Below are 25,746 nucleotides of genomic sequence, written 5' to 3'. Positions count from 1 at the left end.
AAAAAAATACTCAGAGTATCCTTTTTATATAAAGTCCACTGCTAGAAGTAATTAAGTAATAACGTCTGATGACACAAGGACTGTCATCTGTTTAAACTCAAAAAACTGGAAAGCTCAAGGAGCCTGGATATCAGATAACAGGAATGCTGTGTGGTGGAGCTCCACAGAAACTCTGTTCTTGAGGTGGATGTGAATTAACAATGGAAAATGCTGCTTGTTAAAAATCTGTGCATTCAGGAAAAAATAGACAACTGGCATGGGAATGGTTCTCAGCAGCCACAGGCCTCAGACTGGCACTGCTCGTCTGATAGAGGTGGGATATCTTTGCCCTTCTATGGACATAAACTACAGGAGAGTCAGGCCCTGGGTGCGTTACCTGAACCCAGGCATATACACAATTTGGGACACGCTGAAGAATTTGCAACTTGTTTTCAAAGAGTACTTGAATGAGTATTAGCCTTTCCAGTGAGCCTAATGACATTATTTATTTTATACAATAGTCTCATGAGAACAGCCGATACTTTCATTGTAATTAATTCATCTAATAGTTCAAAAATAACACACCCAGCAGTTTCAGGCTCCTGTCATTAAGATACAGTAAATGTTTAAGCTTGGCTTTTTACATTTTACTACTTGATGTCAAAATACTTAAAATTGTTTTCTCCTTATAGCTAATATTAATTTTTTTTTCTTTTTAATACCATGGTCCTAATTGCAGAGAGTTATAAAAGAATGACAAAATATAGTGGAAAAAAAGGTTCTGATCGGATTATAAAGGCTAACAACTAACCAGCAAAGTGGAACTTTTTTTTAACACCATCCAATGATGTCACCGGTTTGAGGTTTCTCTGGGACTTTATTAAAATGTTTGTGACAGAGCCAATGTAAACCATCCTAAATCTAACACAGAGCTGAAAGGACTGATTTTAGGGAATGCAAAGATATGGATCATTGGGTCTGTCGAAGCGGCATCTTGAGCCAATTATTGGTGTCATCTTGAGCCAATTTAATCAATCCAAGGGGGACTCAAAGGGGGTGGGGGTGCAGGGTTGCAAGTGTTGGTCAAACATTCTGGCAAAAAGGGATTTGTTGTAACAGCAACCAATCTCTGGTGTGTTGACTTACTTCCTCTAGCTCTGGGTTTGTGCATACGGTAAATAACTGATCAATCAGTTGAACTGCTTTCAGGGTTTTAATTGCTGGCTAAATTTGTAGAAGATGTGGTTGTATGTACACATATGTGAGCTTGAATTTATTTAAGACACTTCTAAAGTGGAGGTAATTTAGCATAAAAGAACCTGAAATCTCATATAGTGTTACTTTCAAAATAGTAAAAGTGTACAAATATATTTCTAAAGAGTAACATCTACTGACATTATCTAAGCCTGATCATGTACACAAGTAAGCTTGAGAGTTGTAATTCCAATAATATAAATTGCTCACACAGTGTAAAGGCTACTCAGTGGAGGAAGGCTAACTTACAACACAACTATTAGCAACAGAGAATTGAAGTGAGAAGTGTAGCTCTTAAAGCTTAGTAACGTGCTTTTGGTTTTTCCTACCAGACCCGTAGCAACAGCTTTGAGTGAGAAAATCTATGTGAAAAAATATCTAACTTAAATTCTACTCAAAGCATCTCCTAAAGATTTTTTTTGTTTCCTTTTTTTTGCTTTAATATAATGGTATGATTAAGAGAGTTTTTATAAGTTAAAATGCCACAAACTCTCCCTCTTTCAGTAAAAAAAAAATTAATCCTCCTCATCACTGGGATTTTTCACCTCAATGAGCATTTGCAAGTCAGGGTACCACACATATTCTCTTGTAACTACATGTGCAGTTGTAATTTATAATGTATCTGTGCTTGAATATAATTGAAATCTTTGGTCAAAAATGCTTCCTAGTAGTTCTGCAATTTGCATCTCTCATTATTTTAAAGGTAGAGAGATGGTTAATGTCTATACAATAAGGACTGAGAGAATGAAATATAAATAGATATAGGTAACAGTAAGGACAAGCAGTAGAAACAGCAGACGAATCCTTGCATACTGGGATAAAAATAGATTTCTTACATGTGATAAAAGTAGTATATGTATTTTAAGTATGTCTCATAAAGATTATCTATCTATCAAACTGAATTAGTGAGAAGGGGATATTTGTTTTGGACAAGATGTCTTGGAAAAGCAATTTACGTGTTTTGGAACTGTTAACACTGCAGCAAGTTATGTCACACTGCAGCACAGACACGACTGAATGCACTGAGATGGAATGTGAGATGAGCTGATAAAATAAAACCTAACATTTAAAGAAGTACACACTCAACTTTACCATGGCATCTGTGCTGTTAAAACAAATGACCATTTGCTTTAATATATCCCAGCAAATGAGGAAAAGAACACTTAGTTAAGTGTCCAAACCCAGCCCCTTCTTTCTTGCTGCTAAATGCATGTGTGAAAACAGCAGTGAACACACTGAAGGATGTTTGTAGTGTGTTCACTTAGCTCTTCACCTCTGCTGCTGTGGTCAGTGCATATTCCTCTCCAGAATAAAAAATGGAAATGTTCAGTTGGGCAGGCAAGCAAAAGGCTACTTGCTGCTCTGTGTGCTGAGGGTGTTTCAGCACCTCTCTGCAGCAGGATCTGCCTGACAGAAGTGCAAGGAAAAGGCATGACAACAGAGTAGTAACGTTAGGCAAAAGTAATGGGAATCATAAGTTAAATACTTCAGTCATTTGAGATTGGGCCTTTCAAACATCTTGGTTTGTTTGACAGTGAATTAGTTCTATATTTCACCAGCAGAAAAATGTTGATTATAAATTTAAGATGCAAGGTATGTCAGCTTACAAAAATTGCATAGAAATTCCTACTCTTCAATGCATTCACAGATCAAAAATATTATTAGTGTTTAATTTGTCAATAAAAGTACATTTTTCTTATATTTATAAATAGTATTATACTTTTTATCATTCCTATCCAGCGTACCTTTTCATCTTAGATGGAGCAACATATTTGTGATGGTTCAACTTCAGCTATAATCTGCAGGCTCTAGGTCTGTAATTTATTATTTGCTGTAAAAGATCAGGTCCAGAGTTTAAACGTCCCTAGCTGAAAGTTTATACCAGTCAGGACAGAAAATTATTCTCTATGCCTAGGTTGAAGTACATTACTTCTTTATTGAATTAATTATGATAAGGATCATAACTTTAAACTAGGGGTGAGGTGCTGGCTTTCTACTAGGATTGCTTGAAGCAATTTTCATCTGAACATTTTTGTAGAGTTATTGAGTCTGGCAGGTCTGAACTTTATGAGAGAGTAACTTTCTCCCCAACTTAAAAGAGGTTGGACATTGATCCAGGAAAAGGTTTACCATATCCCATGTCTGTAGCCAGAAAAATTTGCACTGCATACTGAACAAATAACTACAGAACCAAATTAAACACATCTTATGAGCTTTTAAAATAAAAGCAATGCTGGCCCTTTCCCTGAGGGATCTATCAGTGTACTGAATTAATATGACAGATTTACTTCTTTTTTGTTTGTTTGAAGTAGAAGTCCAAAATGATTTTTGGTCAAAGAGGAATTAGTCTACTAAATATGTATACATGAGTCTACTGAACCATGCATATTCAGTGACAAATTTTATATCTCTATCAGATTGGAAAAAGTTGGGCTTCAAAAGCAGGTAAAGATGTTAATCCTACAATGACTGTTCCCCTCTGATTGGATTAAAAGGACTAGGAACAACAGAAGGAAATTACCGATCTTCGAAAATTTGAAAAGCAGCTAAGAAAGAAGAAAAACATTCAGTCTGAGAAAAGCAGGTTCCAATAACTGTTCTGTTGTCTTGAGACACACAGAGTTTGTGCAAGACTATAAACAAGAGATCCTCTGGGAAATCTATGGTTCAAGTGACTTACCTAGAATTACTTAAGAATTCTATGGCTCAGATTGGATTAGGAATAATTTATTTGGGTGAGAGGTGGTTATTTTTTTCATCCATTTCATGTTTTATTACCTACGTTACATCTACTTTTTCAGAGTAAGAGGGACAAGAGGGTCTCATCTAACACCCTCAGTTGTATAACTGCTTGAAACCAGTAAAAAGTTACTTAGTATAACATTCTAAAATTGCAGAGCTGTTTCTATTACACAAAGGTTGAAACTCAACGGAACTTTTCTTTGATATTATTTTATAATAGAAAAGATTCACCTTTAAAATCTTTAGAATTTTCAATTTTATTCTTGACCCTCTTTTATGCCACTGAGTCTAATAACAGCAATAATGTCCAAGATGCTTTCTTCTTTCATTTTTATTTTGCTGCTTTTCCTCATTTCTATTCTGGGAAGTTAGAGAAGCAGAGGCAGTCATCTGTAGCAAAGCCCATCTACATTTTCTAAATTTTCTGGCTATGGAAAGAGGAGGGGTTTTCAGCCTTAATAGCATTACTTTCATATACATTTTTGTTTCAGTTCTGTAATTTGTTAGTTCTACACCCACTTTGACATTATAAATTGTATTAGAATAATCTTGAGAGCTGGGACACTGAAGTAGCAAATACAATTACCATTTTAACTTATAACCATCATTAAAAGCTTTGTCTGGCCATGGGAACAGAAAGAAGGAGGATATGCTGGTTTATGCTTGAAAGAGATAACTGGTGGACAGATGTTATATATGACAGAAGTTCATATAAAATTTGTAATATTATCAAGTAAATACTATGAAGGAGGAGAGTCAGAAGTGTTTATTCATTGTTTCTCCCAAAATCAGACTTATATGCTGCCAAGTGAATTTGACAATAGATTTGAGACAAAAAAAACCACCTTTTTTTCATGAAGCTAGTAACTGTACACTGAAATTTGTAACCATCAGATGTTTGGGACTAAAACAGGGTCTCAAAATGGAACTATAAAAGTCTGAGGAGAGTAGTCATGAGTGGCATCTAATCAAAGTGCTGACTTAATCTCTGGAAGCTCTTTATCCATTAATTTCTAGATGGTGGGAAGTTACACTGGATAACACTGGGTAACAGTCTCAGCTTTCCTCAAGACCTTGCTGTTGGCACCTCTTCATGACTGTACTCTAGGCAGTGTTGTCATGGATGTCCATCCCTACTACCACTATTGGAGTGGCCATTGCCATCATCCTTCCTCTTATCCCAACTATACTTTATGAGTTCTGCTGTGTTGGGCCTTGAATGTATTTTTAAGAGATCTAATTTGTCCTGCACCTTGTTCCTTTTGGCTGTGTACCCCACCTGGATTTGGTGCATGGAAAAGCCAGCCTTTAATGTCCCTGGCTCCAGTACCACATTCACTGCCAAATATAAGTGCTTATTATAACACAAGATAGAATTCAGAGTGCTCACAGCTCACTAGGAGTGTCCATTTAGTGTTTGAGATGTGCTCAGAAGTTCTTCAGACCAGAAGTCATTTGAACACCAGCACTACCAGACTGTGGGCCCTGTTGATGTGGTTGTTTCATGTCCTCACCCGCTATTATCTCAACCTTTGGAGATTGATTCTTGCCTAAGGCACTAAGCGAAGCACTGAAAGCATCACGTCCCTTTGAATCTTCTCTTTTCTGGCATCTGTGTAAGCTTTTCCTCCATTGTAGTTGGTCTTCAGGACTCATAAACCCACGTGAGCAAATTCATAGGTTGCCATCTCCATTCCTAGCCTATTTCTAGCCATAGGGAAGTAAAGCAACATTTACAAAAGATGGTGGAGTATCTCAGAATCTCAAATCAAGCAGACTATTTCAATGTTTTCCTATTCACTGTGGGTTGCCAGTCCTTAGTGATGTTGGTATCTTTTTCATGTGTTCTGCTATTTTGGTTCTCACTTTTCTTCCTGAACAAAGCATGACCTGGTGACAGGCAATATCACCCTGCTCTTTCCTCAAAATTTGATAGAACCATGTGCAGGTCATCACCTGACCTTCACAGTGCTCTGTTTAAGCAATTAGTTATTTTGGCAACATTTTCTTCCAGCCCTACCTACATGAGGCTATGACTGGTCTCACACTTCTATCATCCTCTGCCCTGTGGGTTAAAATATAGCTATATTTTAGGCCTTTTACATTTATAGTATATTTTCAAGTATATACAAGTAAATAGTTGTAAATACTTTCTGGTACTGAACATAACTGACATGACATGAAAAGGGCTTTATGTCTCCCAAAGAGAAGACTGAATTTATAGAAAGGTATCCATTGGATGCTACTTCTTTACCCCTATTTATATTATATCTAAAAATATGTATCACCTTATTTATTTGTAAAGCCTTTTCTTTCTATTTATTTATACTTGCATTGTTTCTTTTCTCATGAAACAGACCTATAATCTCTAATATCCTGTTAGATGGAAATGGTGTTTTGTGTGCTTCTGGGGTGATGTCTCACTCATTGGCAGTGTTGTCCTTTACTCCAAATAAGCTGGTTTGCTTTTGTCCTTTCCACCTAAGTAGCACACCCTCTACTTGCTGAGGACCATTTCTGAAATGATGTAATCTGCTGAATTTCTTCAGTCTTTTCCTACTGCCAGTCACTGCCTTAATTTGAGATGGTTGCTGCAATGTTGTTGACATGTTTGGGTTAGGTTTTGGGAGTTCCCTCTGTATTCTGCCTCTTTTCTTAAAATATTTTGAATTTTGTTTAGGAGATGCTCTATCAGAGCTGGCTGCTTCCATAAACTCCGTTCTTGAACAGCGTGAATTTCATTATTTGGCAAATGTTCATTTCTGGATTTTCTTATATCTCTTTCCAAAAGTTATACCCTGAATTTCAATAATTATTAGATCTTTTGTCAAGGACTCATCCCTTCCCCATAACTGGCTTCTTAATTTATGATTAGCAAAGTCTTTTATCCCCATCTTTTTTTGTTTTTCTTTGTTTTTCTTTATATCCTTCGGCTCAGGTCCTCTCATGCTTCTTTAATGCAATTAACTAATAGCCAGCTTGCTCCTCTTGATTTGCACGAGTGCCATGAAGCACCTGCTATCAGGAGCACAGATCAGTTCTGCCTGTTCTCCCTCAGGCTGCCGGACTGGGAGCACATCTGTGGGTGGGAGCCCTGGCAGGCTGAGGGCTCTGCCTGTCCCCACCCCTGCGGAGCTGTGTCCCTGTGCTGTGGGAAGCTGCACCTGAGGCAGCGAGTCCTGCTGAATCCGAACCACGCTTTCAGTCCCTGCTCCTGGGCCGTCCCAAACCTTTCTGTTTCATGAGCGTGATTTGAAAAACAGTTGTGCCCTTTGATCCTTCACTAAGATTTTGGGTTTTGTAAACTATTTTGATGTGTAAGGTGATTTTTCTGAGAGCCTGAGGAAGCAACTCAGTTGAACAAAGCATTGTATTCAGTAATAACTGTGATATTGATAGGTCCTGTGAGATGTAGGGGTGGTAGCAAATATTCCCTATAAAAGGGGGGTCCAGATCTCTTCTTTTCCATGCTCCAGTTGTGGTAGCAAATATTCTCCATAAAAGGGAGGTCCAGATCTCTTCTTTTCCATGCTCCAGTGGTGCATCTGACCAGACAGATGAAGCTCAGCACTTCACATGCTGCTGAGCACTCCTGAACACCTGGCCTCTGTGGGCATCTTGGACAACACTTTCAGTCATGTGGTGTGGAGGGAGATGGTTTGTGGGTGACTTTTTCTCCCTCTATGATAGTGAATTGATTCATCATAAAAGAGAATTTTAATTTCTATTGTTTAGCAAAAATCCTTTCCATTGCACCAAAATAGGATTTTTTTTTCTAAGGCAACTGCAATGCTTTTCTGACAGACAAATGTGGTGTTCAGCCCTTCAAACCCCCTGAATTTTGCAAGTATTGTTACTTCATTATCTTTTCCCAACTAATAGACAAAAGGCTGTTTGAGAAGTCTTTTAGCATTTTACATGAAGAATCTTGACAAAACTGCTGCATATTTATTTGGATCTGATAATCATTCTGTTTTTTGCAGGCATTTAGCCTTTATTTTTTAATTCTGTTGCTCCATAGTTAACTTTGCCAATAGGGATTTTCTCCTAGCACCACCTTATATTTTGTACAGAATGCAGAAAGCCAAGTTCTTCTCTTAACACTTTTTTTTTGTCTTTATAGTACACTAATACTGCATTATTGATGTTTATAAGACTGTTTTTCATGTTTGGAAGCTATCACTGCATTTGATTTTAATTTTGCTCTGCTTTTTGCACTCCACTGTAGATTAATGCAATGTTTAGAAGTGACAGAAACCTACTTTAATGACATTCTTAAGTCTCAGACAAGATTAATTATACATAGTAACATTTTTGCCTTAGTAACAGCTGAATTGAGTTGTGTCAACAGGATGGAATGTGACTCACTTGGACTGTAGGTCCCCTTGTCAGGACTGCATGTAAATGATTAGGGTTACAGAGAACATGTGGACAGTGAGTGGGTATTACTGCGAGCTCAGTGGTGGATGAGAAACCCCTGCCTTATTAAGCATCCTTCTGAGACACCCGTCCAAGAGATGCTTTTGGAAACCAGCATTCTTGGGTTTGTTTGGTAGCAGCCAAGGTAAGCCTAACCTGAACCTTCCCAATAAACCATCCCTAGGTGTGATGCTGACAGGGATTGTGAACCTTAAAGGCTGGGTTTTACATTACGTGTTTATAGCACATGCATCCAGTCAGCAGTCCAAATTCATCATCTTCCATGAAAACATCCAAGTACTCTGTACAGCCAGGATTGTGCTGAACTGCTGGAAGTGTGTGTTCTGGAAGTAAGCACACCTTGAGAGGGCACTCGGACTACATGTGACGGTGTGCACTGGGCATGCCATGAGGAATGTGTAGAATACACCCTCCTACATTTTTATTTAGAAAAATCTCCAGTGATTAATCTGTCTTTGCAAGTTAATGGGAAAGACCAAAAGACTGCTAAAAATTTCTTTGGGTGTATGTCTGTGCTTAGAAACCTGAAACTTAAAAGGATTTCAAGCATGAAAGCACTTATACCTGTCATCTTCATTGACTTTCTAAAACACTGAATTGAAAGACAGTCTCTCCTTCGTGGTTCTCTGCACCAGCTCTAAACTTAACAGAGACTGGTCAGTCCAAATGACAATAGATTGGAGCCTTTGAATACTATTTTCTTTTTTCTTTTTTTTTTTAGGTATTCTGTTATGGGTAAAAATAAGATTAAATATCAGTGACACTAAAGTACAAATTAAATCAACTTTCCTAATCTATTGTAAGTTTCCCTGAAAATGGCAAAGCCTGATGGGAAAGCACTTGTGATTTCCCAACGATGTAAGTCCCAAGCACCCTATCACTGTTACCAGAAGATCCTGCTCGAGGACACTGCAAAGAGATCCTACTTGTTTACATTTCTTATTAAAAACAACCAATAGAATGAATTCGAAGTTTATCTTGCATGTTAAGGACAAGCCTCAACAATGTCAGCATGTTCTCACATTGTGAAAAAAAAAAAAAGAGAGAGAAAAACAATATGAAGTTCTAATACAGAAGGTATTTGAGCTTGCATATTCACATCAAAGTCTCCTTGATACCAAGTGTGGTGACTTGGTGGCAGTTGTTAGTGTACAATTTACTTGGTGCCAGCAAGATTTGGGCAGATGGAAAAAGGCAGTAGTCCTTCAAATATGCTCTTAAGAGCAGGTTTATTTTAGCACTAAACTGACTGCTCCATCCTAAACACATGCTTAGGTGCTCTGCTGCAGCCAAGTATTGAGCAGAAACCTGCTCTGCTGGAGAAATCAGTAAATACTGAGCTCTGATGCCACATTAATGTGCAGATTTTCCACTGGGAGTCAAAGTCTATCCAGTGCCAGCCCAGCTTCCACCCTGTGTTTTGCAGATAGGTACTTTTACTGTGACATTTCTGATGGCAAAGCAAAACATTGCTGGGAATGCTCAAATGTCTTTAGCTGCTTTGAAGCAGAGATTTGTAATATTTTAATGGTGGATATCAGCAAGAAACAGAAGCTGGAAGGTCCAGGCTGAGGCTGTCCCACAAGAACAGCTGATCTTATGAAATATTTTTACTAACACAGTTCCAAGTCTCATGAGAACTACAGACAGTTAGGTTTTAAGCTAAAAAGGAAGTGATTATTCTTAAGATATAAGTGAAATCTATTCAGGACTAGATATTTCTAGGGACCTGAGGAGAAGCCATGTTTGTTGTTTGTGGTACCAACTACAGGGGGTATGTCTGAACCAGCTCTCTTTAAATCCAGGGTTTCACTGGAAGTTAACAGTGAGCAAAGGTGTCTGAATAGATTCTGTGGCCCACACTGAAGGCCAAACTCTCTGATGGTACAAACTAACAAAGCTGCACTCATGACCCTAATTTAAAATTTGCTTCAGCAAGTGTGTTAGAACCGACCATTTTTTGGTCAGAGCTGAGCCCAAGGAGAGCGCTCCTGAATCATAGAAATACAACATTTCTGTTTAAGGTTTCTGTTTCACTTAAATAGAAAAAGTGTTTTGGGGAGATACAGAAATAATGACAGGATAAAAGACCCTCAAGTTCAATCCCAAATCCTGCTCTCAGTCACAGAGAAGGAAAGCCGCCCCTGGGTTTGTATTTTCTATGTCAGTGTGAAATGTTTCAGTGGCTATTTCAGGACAGCCAGTATTAACTTCACCGGATACCTGAGAATGAAACAAGGCCGGGTTTGCTGCAGAAGTGCTACATGTGAGTGACAGGAACACGTGGCTGTAACCCTAAACAGTATTGTGAAGGCCTTTATCCAGAAGCCAAGTTTACAGATTTTGCAAAGACATTAAACAAACACTGTAACTTTTAACATAAACACAATTAACTAACATAAATATTTATGCAATTTTCTTTTCATTTCACTCAATGCATATACCACACATGAATCAGAGTTTACCTTAAACTGTTGGCTTTAGGATACCATTATCATTCTTATCGATAATTAAACTTTTCTGGAGCAAATAACTTCCTTGCTTAGCACAAATACATCTCCTGAACTTAGTACCTGCTCCAAAAGGTTTCAGGATCTGTTCAGCTTCTTATACTGAAGAGTTGGTAGGTACAGGCTGCTGCCTTCAAGGTTCAGACAGACAGGAATGATTTTTTTCTCACCGTGCTCAATCTCCAATTCTTCCAACAGGACAACAGAAATCTTTCACTGTGAAAGTAAGGACTGAGTGATGGGTACAGAAACTTCTCTCTTAAACCAGCACACAGCAATACTATAATCCCTACTGGATTAGTAAGAGGTCTGGCTGGGAGGAACAGTGTGGTTGTGCAGTCAGCTGGAGGCCCTGAGCAGATGCAGAGCCTTGGAGATTGCACATCAAGCGCAGTCACTGACCTGTTGTGTCCTGTGGTGACCACAAAAATAACTCCTACCATCCCAACAATCCAATTGTCAGCCCCACTGAATTCAATGAGGACTTTCAAGTTGCATTTCACTTCTATGTGTGACTTACCAAAGCTGCAGAGCTGGAACTGAACCTTGTAAACAGTGAAGTTTTATCTGGGGAAGATGAGCATCTCTGCCAGAAGATATTCCTTACTTGATAAACCTTTTTGAATTTAGTCCAAAAAATAAGCAAAAATTTTATGATGTAGGAACTAAGGCACAGACTTTATATAAGTCAATCAATCCCATAAACAAATCACCAGTTAATAACCACAGTGGTTTGTTTATATACAAGCATGATGAGAAGAAATCTGAACTTCAAGTATATCACTAATTCCCCTCTTTATTCTATATCAGAGATGTTATTTCTTTCCTTTTCCTGTTCTCCTTAGTCTGCCAGGCAAAATGGATATTTCATTTAATTGTTATTAAAATAATTCTCTTTTTCTTCTTACATACTGCATGGTTATTGACTGTCTCTGGATCCCCTAGTGTTTTGCCTTCATCTGAAAATGCCTCACTGCTGAGAAATGACAGAGAAAGAATGGAAGTCACTGGAAAAGCATAAAAAGGCAAACAAACATCCTACCCAGTGTGCCCTTACATGGATCCAATAGCCCACTGTCCTTAAATGGAACTATGCAGGATACCACTATACATGGAGAGTTTCAAACTTTTTCAGTCAATAGCTAAAAGCAGCCCTGAAACGCATTGCATAGAGAATCTCTCCACAGCAGGAAATACAATGATTGTCATTTCATAGGAGAGGTAAAAGAGGAAACTTCAGGCTGCCTGGATTCAGGTAATTCCAGAACTGAGGGACAAAGTTGACAAGGGGCTGACATTCAGCTTTTGCAGCTGTTCACAAGCTCTCTGTCTATCTGCCTTCTGTATCACCTGCTGTCAGGGAATTGAACATCCTTATTAAACACCAAACACTAGAGTTAGATTAATGATTTTTTAAATTCTAACATTCAAGAGTAAGGGAATGTCAGGATCAAGCCTGCTGCTATGATTTTCACGGAATCGTGGAATGGTTGGGCTTGGAAAGGACCTCTGGAGATCATGTAGTCCAACCCCCCTGCTAAAGCAGGTTCACCTAGAACCTACTTTAGTATCTCTAGAGCAGGAGACTATACTATTTCTCCCACAGGACCCTTACATTGTTCAGGAGGAAGCCTGGACCTGTGTGAGATGACACAGCTGATGAATCAGAACCAATGTTTTCTCTAGGTTCTCTTCACTACATCAGCTGGAAGACATACAGTGAATGATGCAGAGATAAAAAAGTCAGAGGATAGAAAAATGCAGAAGTATCACTATATTTCATCATATTAATGCCCAAAGGGGTCATCAGCAGACTATAAATAAATTTTAACAGAGTGAAAAATTGCCTTTAATGGTGATCAATATGTAAAGATAAAGTTTACCCCAGGTCTTCTTGTGAGTTCATAAACAACAGTAAAGGTGTTTACAAACTAAGGAAAACTACAAAGTTTTCCAAGCCCCGGAAAGTTAAAACTGCTTGTATGACTCAACCTAATTCACACATGCACCCAGCAAGAGTCTTTTTGGCCCCAAATGAAGTATATGTCTTTTCAGTTTTATCCTGGATTATCCATCGCGCTAATCCATTAGTGGATTTGGGGATGTTTCTTGGAAGATCATGTGCTGGATATTAACAGGCTCTGGCTAAGAAACTCTCCTCTTAGACCCATCTGTGGGCTACACTGCAGAGATAGCTGAGGCTTTGGGGTACACATCCTTGCAATCCCACAAAAATTAACATCATCCCTGTTTAACAAAAGCATCCAAATTCTGCATGACTCTTCCAAGTTCACCCTGCAAGTCCATGTGGGACCAGGATGGGGAACCCAAGTCTGATACCTCAGACATGGATGTACTCACCTTCATTAGTTACTAATGTATTTACAAAATTCCTAGGACGTACTGTGGTCTCCTTACACAGGTTATATTCCAAATGATTTAGTAATACCTAGGACACAATAAAGGTGGCAGATCATTAACCTGTATGGCCGTTATAACATTCCTGTTCACATAATGGAGGTGACAGCATTCAGACAACTTGACACATCAGGGTGCAGGACCTGCAGGGCCTTTTCCAGAGTCAGTAGGAGTCACCTTCTAAAGGGACTTCTGTAGGTGCTGCTGCAGAGAATGTGGACAAATAGAGTTCTGCTGTTGTCTCAGAGCTCAGACAAAATCTGGAAATGAGAAACTCTCAAGCAGTTCCCCTCAGTCTGTAATTACAGGGCAATGATTTGTAAAAACTGTGCTTTCACACCTGTGGTTTCTCCACTACTCTAAGGTGGGTGACTTCCTCATTAGCATAATATAGCAAGTGGTCACTTTCCCAGTGTGCTGCAGAGAGGAGAGAGAACCCTCATGGGCTGTTTGCTCAGAATGTCAGGGGAACCAAAGTTCACAACGTTTTCTATATTCATTCATGTCTAAACTGTTGGAGGTGTTGGTTAACTCCAAGGAGTGGGAAAGTGGCAATGCCACAGGACCCATCTTTTCTAGGGCTCATAGAAAACCTGTGAAAAGTGATCCCCCTTTTTTCACTTGTGCTGACTGCACGTGCCACCTCCCATGTGAAATATAGATCAGCCCACTTCTTTTGTCTTAAATACTACAGGAATCCCAGGCAAAAGGATGAGAGCAAGTCCATATTTATCTTTTGTAAATTTATCTTTTGTTTCTTCTGCAAAATACTTCTCGAGCCAAAAGCATAGGGTATCAATGGGATTGCTGCTGATCCAACCTCTTCTCCCTGATCTGATCAGACTGATTCAGCTGGCATATGTATCCCTGCTCCACTGATGGAATTAATCACTTGTACATAAGATAGTGAGAGTCTATATAAATAATAAAAAAGTCCAATCGCATCCCTCAACTTCATTCCGTTGGCAGTTGTACAGCATTTCAAATTTGTGTACATTACTGACAGTGATAATCTCCAGGAGTTACGTTATAGATTCATGAATCTACTTATGTGGTATCTTCTGTCTTGTCAAAATTATCACAATAAATTAAATACAGGAGCTTTGTGATATACTCAAATGAAGTCAAAAGTCTTATCTAGTCCCAGAATTCTTAATACAGATGCAAGGACTGAGTAGGAAAACAGCTATCAGTGTGGAAGCTGTTTTGGAAAAAAGGAGAAAATAAATGGAAGCAACTTTTGTGGTTGTACTGATTCTCTTGTTTTATGAGACACTGCCAAATCACATTTGAAGATACTCAGAGCTTGAAAACAGTCTTTGGGAGCTTGTTGAAGTCTAGAATTTCTTTAGGTGACTAAGTATGGACATGAATTCTTAAACAGAGGGTAAACATTCTCTTTTAGGATATATATCTACATATTCCTTCCAGCTAAGAATTTGGTGAAAAACATGAAGAAAATATGTACTTCTGAATCATTAGTATCAAGCAGAAAAAATCAGCATACAAAGCCCATCTCATAGTGGAAGCTTTCTGTTCATTTCAAATACTGCTTCCGCTTATATTGAAGCAACAAGGAACTATAATAGAAATGGAAATAAATCAGAATATATATATTCTGCAAGACCTTGTTTACTCTCCATCATAGTATTTAAAAGAGCTCTAACATGGGAACAATTAAATTATCTTTGAATCTATTATGTTTAAAAAGGTTTGTTTTGTTGCCGAAGAATATTACACTCCTCTGTGCAGTGTGACAGGAAAAAAATTACTTAAGAAATGTATTTGAAATGCTGGAAACATGCAAGATCCCTTAGCTGTGGTTGGTTTCAAGTCTCTTACTAGAACTTTTGAGATAGCCTCTGACTGGATGCAAATCAGGAAATAAACCTTTGTGGCATCACTTAATGTTTGTGAGGCAAAACACAGACATGAATTTGATTTACCAATATGACTGTGAACTGCTGTCTTCATGCATCCTACAGGTTATTAATCCATGAATAATACTTACCTGGACTACACACCTGCTCCAAGAGCTGTATCTACAGTAATAATCATTTGAAGCTGTCTTCAACTCCCTGAGTAAATGCTACCAAGAAATTTCAGGTTATTTAACTGATCTACCCAGTTTATATAGACATAAAAGCCATCTAGATTTGCTTTCTGAACTACTTCAGAAGTTGTGAAATACATCTGTTTTAATTTACTTCTATTTTCATGTTCTTTCCATATAGGCCAGATTCAGCATATCCTATCTGTGATGTCTCAATTTCTTATTACTACAGAAATATCCAGACAAGAGCACAAGGTTTTATAGCCAGCAGGCAGCATGTTTAGAATCAGAGAAATAACTGAGAAACAGTATAGGGAATGATGAGAAATATGAGGAATATCTATTTTTAGAAGCTAAAATATATTTGTATTTAATTACACTGTGTTTCTGTCTTGTGCAATACATATTCCCTCCAAACATGAAAAGAAACAAGCTGGAGTACATTTAAATGTGGTCATCTGGTGTGAATCTTTTAGGCAACCAACTTCTGCCATTATGATTACTTTCCACTCTCACATGCCATTTAATATTGGAGGAAGCAAAATAGTTTTGTGTGGTTGTAGTCTATCCAATATCAGTGTGTCACTGGGAAGTTAAAATCTCATGTAAGCCAGAAATGTAAATCTGCCAGACCTCCCAAGAGGGCTGAAAGCTTCTTTTTCTCTGTTTGTGCTTTAAAGCATGGAAGAGATAACATCACATCTTTTGTATCTGGGAAATCATTCTCTCTGCTCATTCCTAAAAACTTGTCCCTCTTTCAGCTTCTTCTTCAAAGAAGGATTGCTTTTCTGAACCCTCTTGGTTCATTTTGAGCTTTCCTTTCATAGCTAAATAAAAATTAAGGTGTGCAGATTCAGAAATTATGTAGGGCCCTATCATTTTACCTGATAAGGTCCTGTCATTTTATCTGTCATTTTTTTAAAAAACTGTTTTCAGCTAGTGACCTTTCAAATTCTATTTGTTAGTGAGGAAATGAAAATATCTGCAGGTTTGGGGCTTTACTTTACTTTATTTTTTAGTAAATATTATATGCATCTCATTTTACTTAAGTGATGTATCCTGCTCAGCTTTATAGAGCTAAAGTAGGAAAGGTTGGGAAGGAGAAAACAAAGTGTGGCAATGACTTGATCACATCATAAATTATGCTTATATGCCTGGGGGACTGGGTCTAACAAAGCTAGCAGGGGCTTCTTATGCTCAAACTGGAGTCTATGAGCAGAGAAAAGGCAAAACCATTAAAGACCTCGGCCTAGGAAAGAAGAGAAATGAAGAAAATCTGAAAGGAACATCAGGAGCATGCTACAGTAAAATAGTTTGGATCCTCACAGAAACTTTATCATAGTTTAACTGCATATAACTTTATGCATAACATTAGCATAGTTTAACTTCAGCATAAATGCAGGTTAGCAAAGAAGGGTCAGGTTTAGTACAGTCTGCATGCAAACTTTTCTTTTTTTTGGTCTTTTGCTGGGTATCTTTGGTTGAATAAGGGTGAATAAATAGGGAAGAAGTTATTTCACTGTCATTTTTCCAGTCACAGTGTCCCTGCACAGCTTAACAGATTTGTGTGTCAGGAACATGGAGCTCTGCTGCAGAATAGAAGAACTGTATGGCAAAAGCCACAGAAGCTTCCTCTGAGGATGTCCTGGACAGAAACTGGAGGAGATCTGACACAGTGACTGTGCTAATCTTATCATTGTAAGGTCCAGAAAGGAGGTTTCATTCTAAGACAAAATGAAAAAACTTCCCAGTAATATTTATTATTTCTTTACAATTATTTAGAGAAAATCTAAACTTGAATCAGGACAGTCACAGCATTCAGGTGCTGAGTGAATTCTGTGAAGACAGTCTTTAAGATATTATGAATAAAAAGACCAACTCACACCCAAGAACCTATAGTTGATTTTCTTAAGTACATAAGGCATAAACTGTCTCTGAGCATGCAGCAAATCATCACAGCTGCCATTTGGAAGAGCAGATCACACAAGCTGGGGGCTTGCCAGTATAATTGCTGTGTTTAATGCAGTGAGCCAGTGGGGCAAATTAATGTCTTCTGTGATAATTCCATTAAAGACTTATTATTTTGATAAATCACAGGAGGCAAAGGTCATGATCTCCTGGGAACTTTGATTTCAAGCTGTGTTGCTCAGGATTTCTATATTTAACTTTACTGCTCAGTGACTACAGACATTTCCTTTGCCTTTCTTTCAGTTTTGTTTCTTCCCTTACCAATGATTCTCAAAAAACATGTTGGTGATTTACTTTAAAATATTTAATCCAGAGAATTGTCTTCTCTAATGTGTTTTCACCTGATCAGTATATACTAGGCAGAAAATATGAAATGGAGTAAAAATTCTTTGAGCCCTTTGGGTATATTTTACATACTGGGAATACTTAATACAAAGATACTACTGAGGACTGAAGGATTAGATGAGTAACTGGCATTGGTGAAAATTTGGGGAACATGTCTAGTTAAGTAATCTGAGAAACTGTATTGGAGGAATATTGCCTAAAATTTGTCATTTGAGTAATTTATTCATTATGCACAGAATATAAGCAGCTACGTTTCTATCACAATGGTGGTTGTTGATCTTCAGAATACAAGCCCCAGTTATTTGCTGAAGTTGGGGTAATTCAGAGGCAATTCTTGGGAGTTACCCCTAGTTGGTGATGTTGATTCTTCCCTCTGCTCCTTAACAAAGCAGTGCTGAAAAGAAGACTAAAACCAACTTGTTGGTATAGGTTATTTAATTCACAGCACTGGAAAAGTTGTGTCAGCAAAGGGGCTTTATAATGGTGTGAGTTGCATCTCCCTCAGGGGTGCAAATGTACTTTGGGTTTGAGCTCCAGCTGTTCTGTGTGGCCCAGCATCACAGAAGGCAAGGAATGGAGCTGGCTGGACCCTTTTCTTTTTCCTCTGACCTTGAGGGCAAGGATCTGTAAGTCTAAATCAGAGAAGGATGAGCATGACCCCCTCTCATGCTGCACAGCTCTTGTCATGAGGAGATGGAAGCACAGCAGGAACACGTTTGGCAATCTGGGATCCCCTTGTAGGAACAAAATGCCATTTTAACCATTTAAAATACATGAGACTGCATCCAGCATAGCCCTGTCCCTGGGGACTGACCAGGACAGTTTTAGGCCTTTTAAGAACAAAGAAAGAAGAGACCTTGCTGCAAGAGCTCAGTGCCCTTTCACAGGGATCCTACCAAAGGAATGACTTTTTATTTATTTATTTTATGTCTTCAGCTAAGCTTTGATGAGAGGTTCCTTGACTTTTCTGTAGTGGCTGCGTTTCCTGTCTGAGATAATATTTAAGATGAAGACTGACTCCTTCTTGTGTTTCCTTCCTACAGACCAAAAGGAGACCCTTTCAAAGTATGCAGCCTTTAATCTGGAGGCAAATACAGGCCCCATTTGTAGCCCTCATCTCTTCTACAATGACAAGTGTTGCTGCTTGCAGGTAACAGTTTTATATCTCATTTAATCCTTTCTACCTCCTTACTTCATTTCTATTATGCCACAGAGGAATTAGACTCCTTTTATGCTGAGCTTGCTGCTTGTGTATCATCGTGGCATTGGGGATAAGTAAACACGCATTCAAGCCAATAAATCAACATTCCTTCAGCAATGCCTTGTTTTATTCAGCGTGGAATCTTACAGCAGAATCAATTTTAAATGATAGGGTGTTTCATTACCAGTTTTTAGATATGCAGGATCAAATTTTGCACAAATATGTGTTTATTTATTACTTTATTTTTATATTATTTCGAATACTACCAGTATTGGTAATAATAGTAATGGTATTATTCATTCCATGTGGATTTCAAACTGTAAGTCACTCGAGAATTTTTCCACTAAGAAGCCAACATGATGGTTATTGCAAATAGTGGGAAAGAATACTTAAGGCTTCAGAGGATGCTGGGATAAGCCTTTTTTGGTCATATTTTTGTACTGACAAGCTGTGAAATAAGACACATTCTCTAACAGTATGAAATCCACATGAGAGGCCTTATAGTCTGATGAATAATCATTATCATCATGTTTATTGGCCAAATATTAAGTTGATAGCCTCTAATTAAATAAGGACAGAGAAAAGCCCCACTAATTTAATGGAGGTGGATAACCCTTCCCCCTCCTGCATCCTGACTAACATGGTGCTCATTGGGCCATCAGTTTGAAGACTCTTTTTTCCCTCCCCTGTGGCTTGTAATGTTTCTGTAATGTTTCTTTTCTGGTGATTTTTTTCTTCGTTGAAGTTGTGAAAGCAGGAAATTTATTTATATGATTTAGTAACATTGTGAATTATACATGGCAAGTTACAACTTTGAATTGACTTGGTATATAATTTATACTTTTAAAAATTTGTGCTCCTTTACCTGTGATCTTAGCAAAATTCACAGATATTTTGGATAAGTGTATTTTATTGTCTCTTCTGCCCTCTTATGGAACTGCTCACACACATTTAAGACTTAATCCAACTCCATGCAGTGGGACATTTGCCACTGATTCAGTAGCAATTGGATCAGGCTCTTCATTTGGAGGGAAAGGATGATTAATGCATTATAAAGAGATGTTTTGAACAGGTAAATAGCACAGAAAAGATGAGTAGAAGATGAGGAGTGGCCAATTCTTAACACCTCAGTAAGGACAAAAAAGTACAATTTACATGTGCTTCGTGACAGATGCATTAGACAGGTCCAGGGCTGGGATTAGTTCTGCATATTCCCAAGGTGGTTTTTTTGACAAGTTGCTGTAGGTTACTCTGTCTTCATTTATGGAAACAGCTGTTTCTTTGTGTCCCTGTTTATGAGACTTTGGTCATGGAGTTCAGGTCCATGTAGCTGCCACTTTCATGAGAGCTAAAAGAAGAAATATTGTTTCTCTTTGCTTGTTGCTCTGTGAAATTCTCATCACTTCCTCCTCAGTCCCAATTTACAGAGGAAATTGAGTAAATATGTTGTTGTTGTTTGAGCAGCAGCTTCTGTTCAGATTCACCTGCTCATTAGAAGATTAAATTCCAAGGGTTTTATTTCTTTCTGGACATCTACAGCTCATGCCCTGTTGTATGTGTCACAGTTACCTTCTTCCCAGCTATTTTCTTCTACCTTCTAGAGCTTAACTGTGACAAATCTGAGGGGGAAAGGCTTTAATCAGGCAGAGCAAAATTACCTGAGAAACCCCAGGGGGAAAATAATGCAGTATAGCTATGAAGCAACTTCTATCGCTTATTCCTTGTGCTCACGGTAGCAGCATCATGAGGCCTCAGGTGCTGGCTATCCCTGCAAACCTGAGGGATACTGGTGGAAATCGGAGCATAAAAAGTGAATTGTTTCTCTACTGCAATATACTGTTGATCCTTCTAGGACATTTTCAGTTGCTTTCTCTGTGCATGTGATATAGAAAATGGAAGCATGAAATGAAAATACTCTGTTTGGAAAAGCTGAAGGTTCTGTTTGATAAACAGGACAAAAGTATTCAGAAGACTTCAACATTCCCTTTTTGGGTCAATGCCTTGTCATTTTCTTCCCTTGGGCTAAAATCTCAGCATGTTTTAGGCATCCAAGTCATGGCCTGAGCTCACAGATGAAGAATGAGAGGATCAATCTGATAGTCAGGCATTCTGTCTCCTCTGTCTACCTGTCTTGTCACACACGTGTGTCCACTGCTTTTGTGTGCTGGTTCTCCCTGCAAAAGACCAACATGCATCAGGTATTTTGTTCCCTTGCAGTCTTCTACAGAAGACTGAGGTTGGTCCCTCAAAAACTGTTGAGGTTCAGATGCCAACCTAATTCCCATATTTGATAATGTCATAGAAGCAAAAACAGTTGAACGTGCTTTGCCATCATCCCTCCCTCCATCTGTTTAAAACTTCTGGCCATGGTCCTATCCAGATTTGGACATCCAAAGGAGAGAGATGAAAAACTATTTCATTTACTAAGGGCATTTTATTCCCTGCAGAGCTATGGCTGCAGAACTGTGAAAGAAGCCAGGTTTCAAATCAAAGGGCAGATCAGAGCAAGGCAGTGTTCTGTTCCCTGTTCTCCATGCTGCCACAATAGTGTGGGCTCCTGCTCCCTTCTGTGATAAGGTTGACACCCCAACTCCTATGGGAGCAGGAATTGAAAAACACCCATACCTGCAGAATCTTATTTCAGAGCAGGATTTCATGTAGTAGCTGAAACTCATTCCTATTTTTTTATTCTTCTCATGGGATCCTAATTTACAATCACTTTCTCATAGAGCCCACTGCTTTAAGGATACTTCGATGTACACATCATTTTCACCAGGCTGGGACCTACCAAAGTCAGTGGGAATAATACTTAGAGCTCTTACTTTGGGTTCTACCACTTCCACCTGCACCAGTTACACTTCTGGTTTTACACTGACAGCATTCCTATTGTCTTCTGTGGGCAATTAGTAAAATAACATCTTGGTCAGCATGACTGGAAAAGAGCCTCAATATTTGACCTTTAGGTAATGGGAAGGAAGTGGGGTGGAGAGACAAAGAGGAGTGGAGAACTACAAGGGACATTCAAAGTAAAGATCTTCTCTGAAGTCATTCTGTAGTCTAAAATTAGCAGTGAGAGCCTAAACTGGTGAGCATTGGCAATGGGTCTTTAGAAGCAATGGAAGCCATGCACAGCTGGGCTGAGTCCCACGAGCTGAGTGTGGAGCTGTGGGGTGACTCCAAGCTTTGCAGGGAGCAGGCTGCAGTGGGATGGCCTTATTATGAACATTTTATCTAGATAAAATTGAATTGGTACTTACTGAATATAAACAAGTGCATAATATGAAGAGCACACGATTTATATAATTAAGGATTGGTAAAGAACACTACTTAGAAACTTAGATTACTTTCAATGATGTTCTTACTGAAATTGAACTGATCGGTTTCCCAAAATTTACAGACACACGCATACACACAAATCTGTTGTCATTTATGGAAAATAAACTATGAACATTATATTATAAATAAATCATCTTACCCCATAGGGGTTTTTTTCCTAGCTTCCCTTAGTCAGAAATCTTTTTCCAGTCCTGCTCTGGAGCAGATGAAGAATTCATCCTTGATGTGTGGTGTGGAAGCAGTCTGTCAGTTGTGATCAGACATGCTGCTTGCTACACAGCACAAAACTCAACCTGATGCCTCCTAACCGGGAGAGCAGTCGGCAGGAAGTTCCAGCTGAGGTTCACAGTTCCAAAGTCCACAACCTTCTAATATTTTCAAGGTTTCATATGTTTTACACAGGTCAACACATGGTCTGCTTCTTCTAAAAGTTCACCAACAGTTTAGTAACACTGTGAGCTCCAGGGCTGGGAGAAAGAGAAAAGTACATTTATGTAAAATAACTATTATTTTGTAATTTTTATGGCTTACACGTTTTAGTAAAATCTCACCAGGAATCAGACTCTCAGCTGTGAGAAATACACAGGATTCCCTACAAGTCAGTGAAACAGTTAATTTACATCAGGTGAGGATCTGACCTAAATTTGTTTCAACTCTGCTGTACCAGTTTATAAGCTGTGTTACTCTCACATATGGAATCCTATCACTGCTGTATCAAAGATGTAATTAAAAACCTGCCATAACAAATGTGCACTATGCCCTACCAAGCTCTTTTGCTGACAAACTGCCAGAGGGGAAGAGTTTGATCTTTTACTCAATGTGGCTTGCCTCTGGTCCTAAAGGTTTTATCAAAGAGCTTGAGAGAAGCAAGCCATGATGGAGCACTAGGAGAGGCAGCTTCAAGTAATCGGTTGCCAGACGATCCGGCCTTCCCCAGGACAACTTGCACACTGCTGTAGCACCAAGCAAAAGATAGGCAGAGCAAAACACTGAGAACAGTTTGTTTTATGGTGATAGCAGCTCCTTTCTACTAAGAATGTGAGCAGCAGAGTTCTGCACCAGCTGGTACTTCTGGGTGGTCTTCAAGACTGACTTCAAATACCAGCCAGTGCAGTAAAACAGCATGGAAGTGTCAAAGACATAAGTAACTCTGGTAAGGTCCTTATCAGCAGACAGGCCTCCATTTTTTGACCAGCTACACACTGAGAAGGAGCATAAGCCACCATTCCTGCCTAAAAATCCAAAGGCAAGGGTGCATATAAAGAAAAAGAATATGCGGGGCCTTTCTTTGAATAAATGAGTTCTCAAATATAATAATGATGATCAAATGCTAATAAGTATCTTCATCTACTTCCCAAGTACATTAATCTCCTACAAAAACATAGCTGACAAGAGCATGCAGAACTTGAGTGGTGGCAGGCCAGAGGATGATCATAGGAATTGTTATATATATGAAACATCCAATTCATTTATTCAGTTCCTTTTTGTTTGTATTCCTATAAAAGTTTTCTATATATCTCTTAATTTCATCACTCAAAATAAATTCCTATATGACCATTATTCACATTATTTAATTAAAGAACCTGAAACCAACCTAATCTGAATGCATATAAAAGAACCCTTGATGCTGACATGCAGAACTTCATGGTTCCCGAAAGGCTACTTTAACAAAACTCTTAAGAAATTATTTCACCTAAGGACTATATCCAGAGTCCCCAGAAATCAATGGGAATATTTTTATGATTCACTAAGATTTACTCAGGCCATAAGTGAGTAGCATATTTTATAAAATGAATCAGTTATTTACAGCAGGCAGAAACCCTGCTTTCGTTGTGTGGAACAAATGTATTGTTTCAAAAGCACGTGGAAGAAGATGGCTGCCTCTCTGTTTAGAAAATTTACAAATCTTTAAAGCAGTGGTGAAGTTTTCTACTCATTTTACTTGTGAGGATCTGGGCATATGTGAGCAAAATCATTTGAAAACTTCAGCACTGCTTTAAATAGTCAGAACGCCAAATGTTGGTTTGGGAATAGATATTTGAAGAGATACTAAACACAAAATGCTTTCATTCCAAAAAAGTATATAAAATCTGAAATTTTTTAGCATTTCTTTTGCTGACATTGCTTCATAGTAATTCAGTTTGAAAATAGATGTTATTTTCCATAATACTGCATTAATTTTAATAACAGTATTTTTTCCAAAATGGGAGAACTTAAAACATATCCAGAGTTCTTTCTGCACTAAAGACTGACAGAAGGAAAACCAAAATCACCTGGGAATGTTAAAATTCAAAGACCTAAATGTATCTATGACATATTCCAGCTGCATACAAAATGCACTTAATCCTGGACAGAGAACTTGGCGTTCAAACCAACAGCCCTAATAAACAGAGCTACATGTTTGCATTTGCTATTAGCACCCTTCACTTTTGTCTGCTGAGGGAAAGGTTCATTTCAAGACAAAGCTTTTGTTGGGTAGAATAGCAGAGCACACTCTGTCAGTGTTATCAGTGTCTTTCAATGTGGAACATATTTAACTTGACACAGGAGTAAAAAGAAAAGTAGAAATAGGACTTGTGAACTGAAGTAAAAATGTATTGAGCTCTATATCTCTCAGGGACAGAGAGGCAGAGAGACAGTGGCACCTTCAATATCCTAGATCATGGAGGAAAAAATACTTTTGATAAATACACTGAGGCAAAGCCTGGATCTTCAGAGGACCCAGAGTTCACACCCAGATCCTACACACAGCAGACCCAATAACAGAATTTACTGGAACCCTTGGCTGGTAGGAGAGAGCAAGTCTCTTACTTGATAGCTAAAATCCTGTTTTCTCCTGAGACCCACAGTGTACTCCAGTTCCTCGGGGCAGTTCTACGTTGGCACTATAGCAGTCTCCCACATTTCAGCCTGAGTTTAGAGCGAGTCTCTGCAGGAGTGGGAGAGGTACGAGGTGAGTCCAGTGGGAGCAATTAAGTCCAATTAGTGTAATCACAGCCCAGGCCAAAGCTAATGTGAGTGTGTCTTGCCTGAGGAATGGCTTCAGTTCCTAGTCTGGCTAAGCTAGTCTGGGAGCTCAGAGCTTCTTAGTTACTAGTTACTGTTTAGCTTACAATGAGTGAAGTAAAGTTTTAGGGTGACATTTTAATTTTTAGAGTTAGTCCTGTTTATCAGAATATTTATCCCTTGTCAAACTGAAAAAATTCTAAAATACAAAAATAGTTTGGGGGGTTTTCCCACCTTATAATGTGGAAGCAACATTAGGAAGCATTCAAGATACCTTTCTAGGTATGTAGAGCTATTTTACTGTTGTGGCTATACCTTTAGGATACTAGCAAAATTCTATGCGTTCATGACACTTGTTTTTCAGGTAATAGGGAAGATTTGCTTCTTTCACTATAACATAAGTTGAAGTGCTATATTTTGAAACAATTGAAACAAAAGAGGCTGTCACATCATTATATCTATCTAAAGCAGGCCATTGTTACCTATGATGATCT

At 38.5% G+C, this 25,746-nt stretch overlaps 1 protein-coding gene and 1 long non-coding RNA gene across 15 annotated transcripts in view; one reads left to right on the top strand and one right to left on the bottom strand.

Annotated features, from left to right (window-relative positions):
- LOC138114722 (uncharacterized) overlaps positions 1 to 25,746 on the top strand; it is a 136,821-nt gene that overhangs the window by 36,830 nt on the left and 74,245 nt on the right. For 11 of the 14 annotated variants that reach the window (XR_011152764.1, XR_011152762.1, XR_011152763.1 and 8 more), the window contains exon 2: positions 18,753 to 18,859. Coding sequence is in view for 6 of the 14 variants with exons in the window: in XM_069024508.1 (XP_068880609.1) it covers positions 18,753 to 18,859 (107 nt within the window). In the remaining 8 variants the exon portion in view is untranslated. Of the gene's footprint in view, positions 1 to 11,123; positions 11,833 to 18,752; positions 18,860 to 25,087; positions 25,200 to 25,746 lie in introns of those variants that run through there. The other 3 variants (XR_011152768.1, XR_011152767.1, XR_011152769.1) reach the window with 3 other exon arrangements.
- On the bottom strand, positions 21,024 to 25,144 carry LOC138114724 (uncharacterized). The gene is made up of 3 exons (XR_011152774.1): positions 25,058 to 25,144; positions 22,386 to 22,713; positions 21,024 to 21,084 (listed from the first exon to the last, which is right to left on the bottom strand). It is a non-coding gene; the product is annotated as an uncharacterized lncRNA (long non-coding RNA).

The sequence above is a fragment of the Aphelocoma coerulescens genome, chromosome 9, assembly GCF_041296385.1.
Source record: "Aphelocoma coerulescens isolate FSJ_1873_10779 chromosome 9, UR_Acoe_1.0, whole genome shotgun sequence".
Taxonomy (NCBI): Eukaryota; Metazoa; Chordata; class Aves; order Passeriformes; family Corvidae; genus Aphelocoma; species Aphelocoma coerulescens.
The sequence above is the reverse complement of the archived record's forward strand: the minus strand, read 5'-3'. Positions and strand labels throughout refer to the sequence as shown.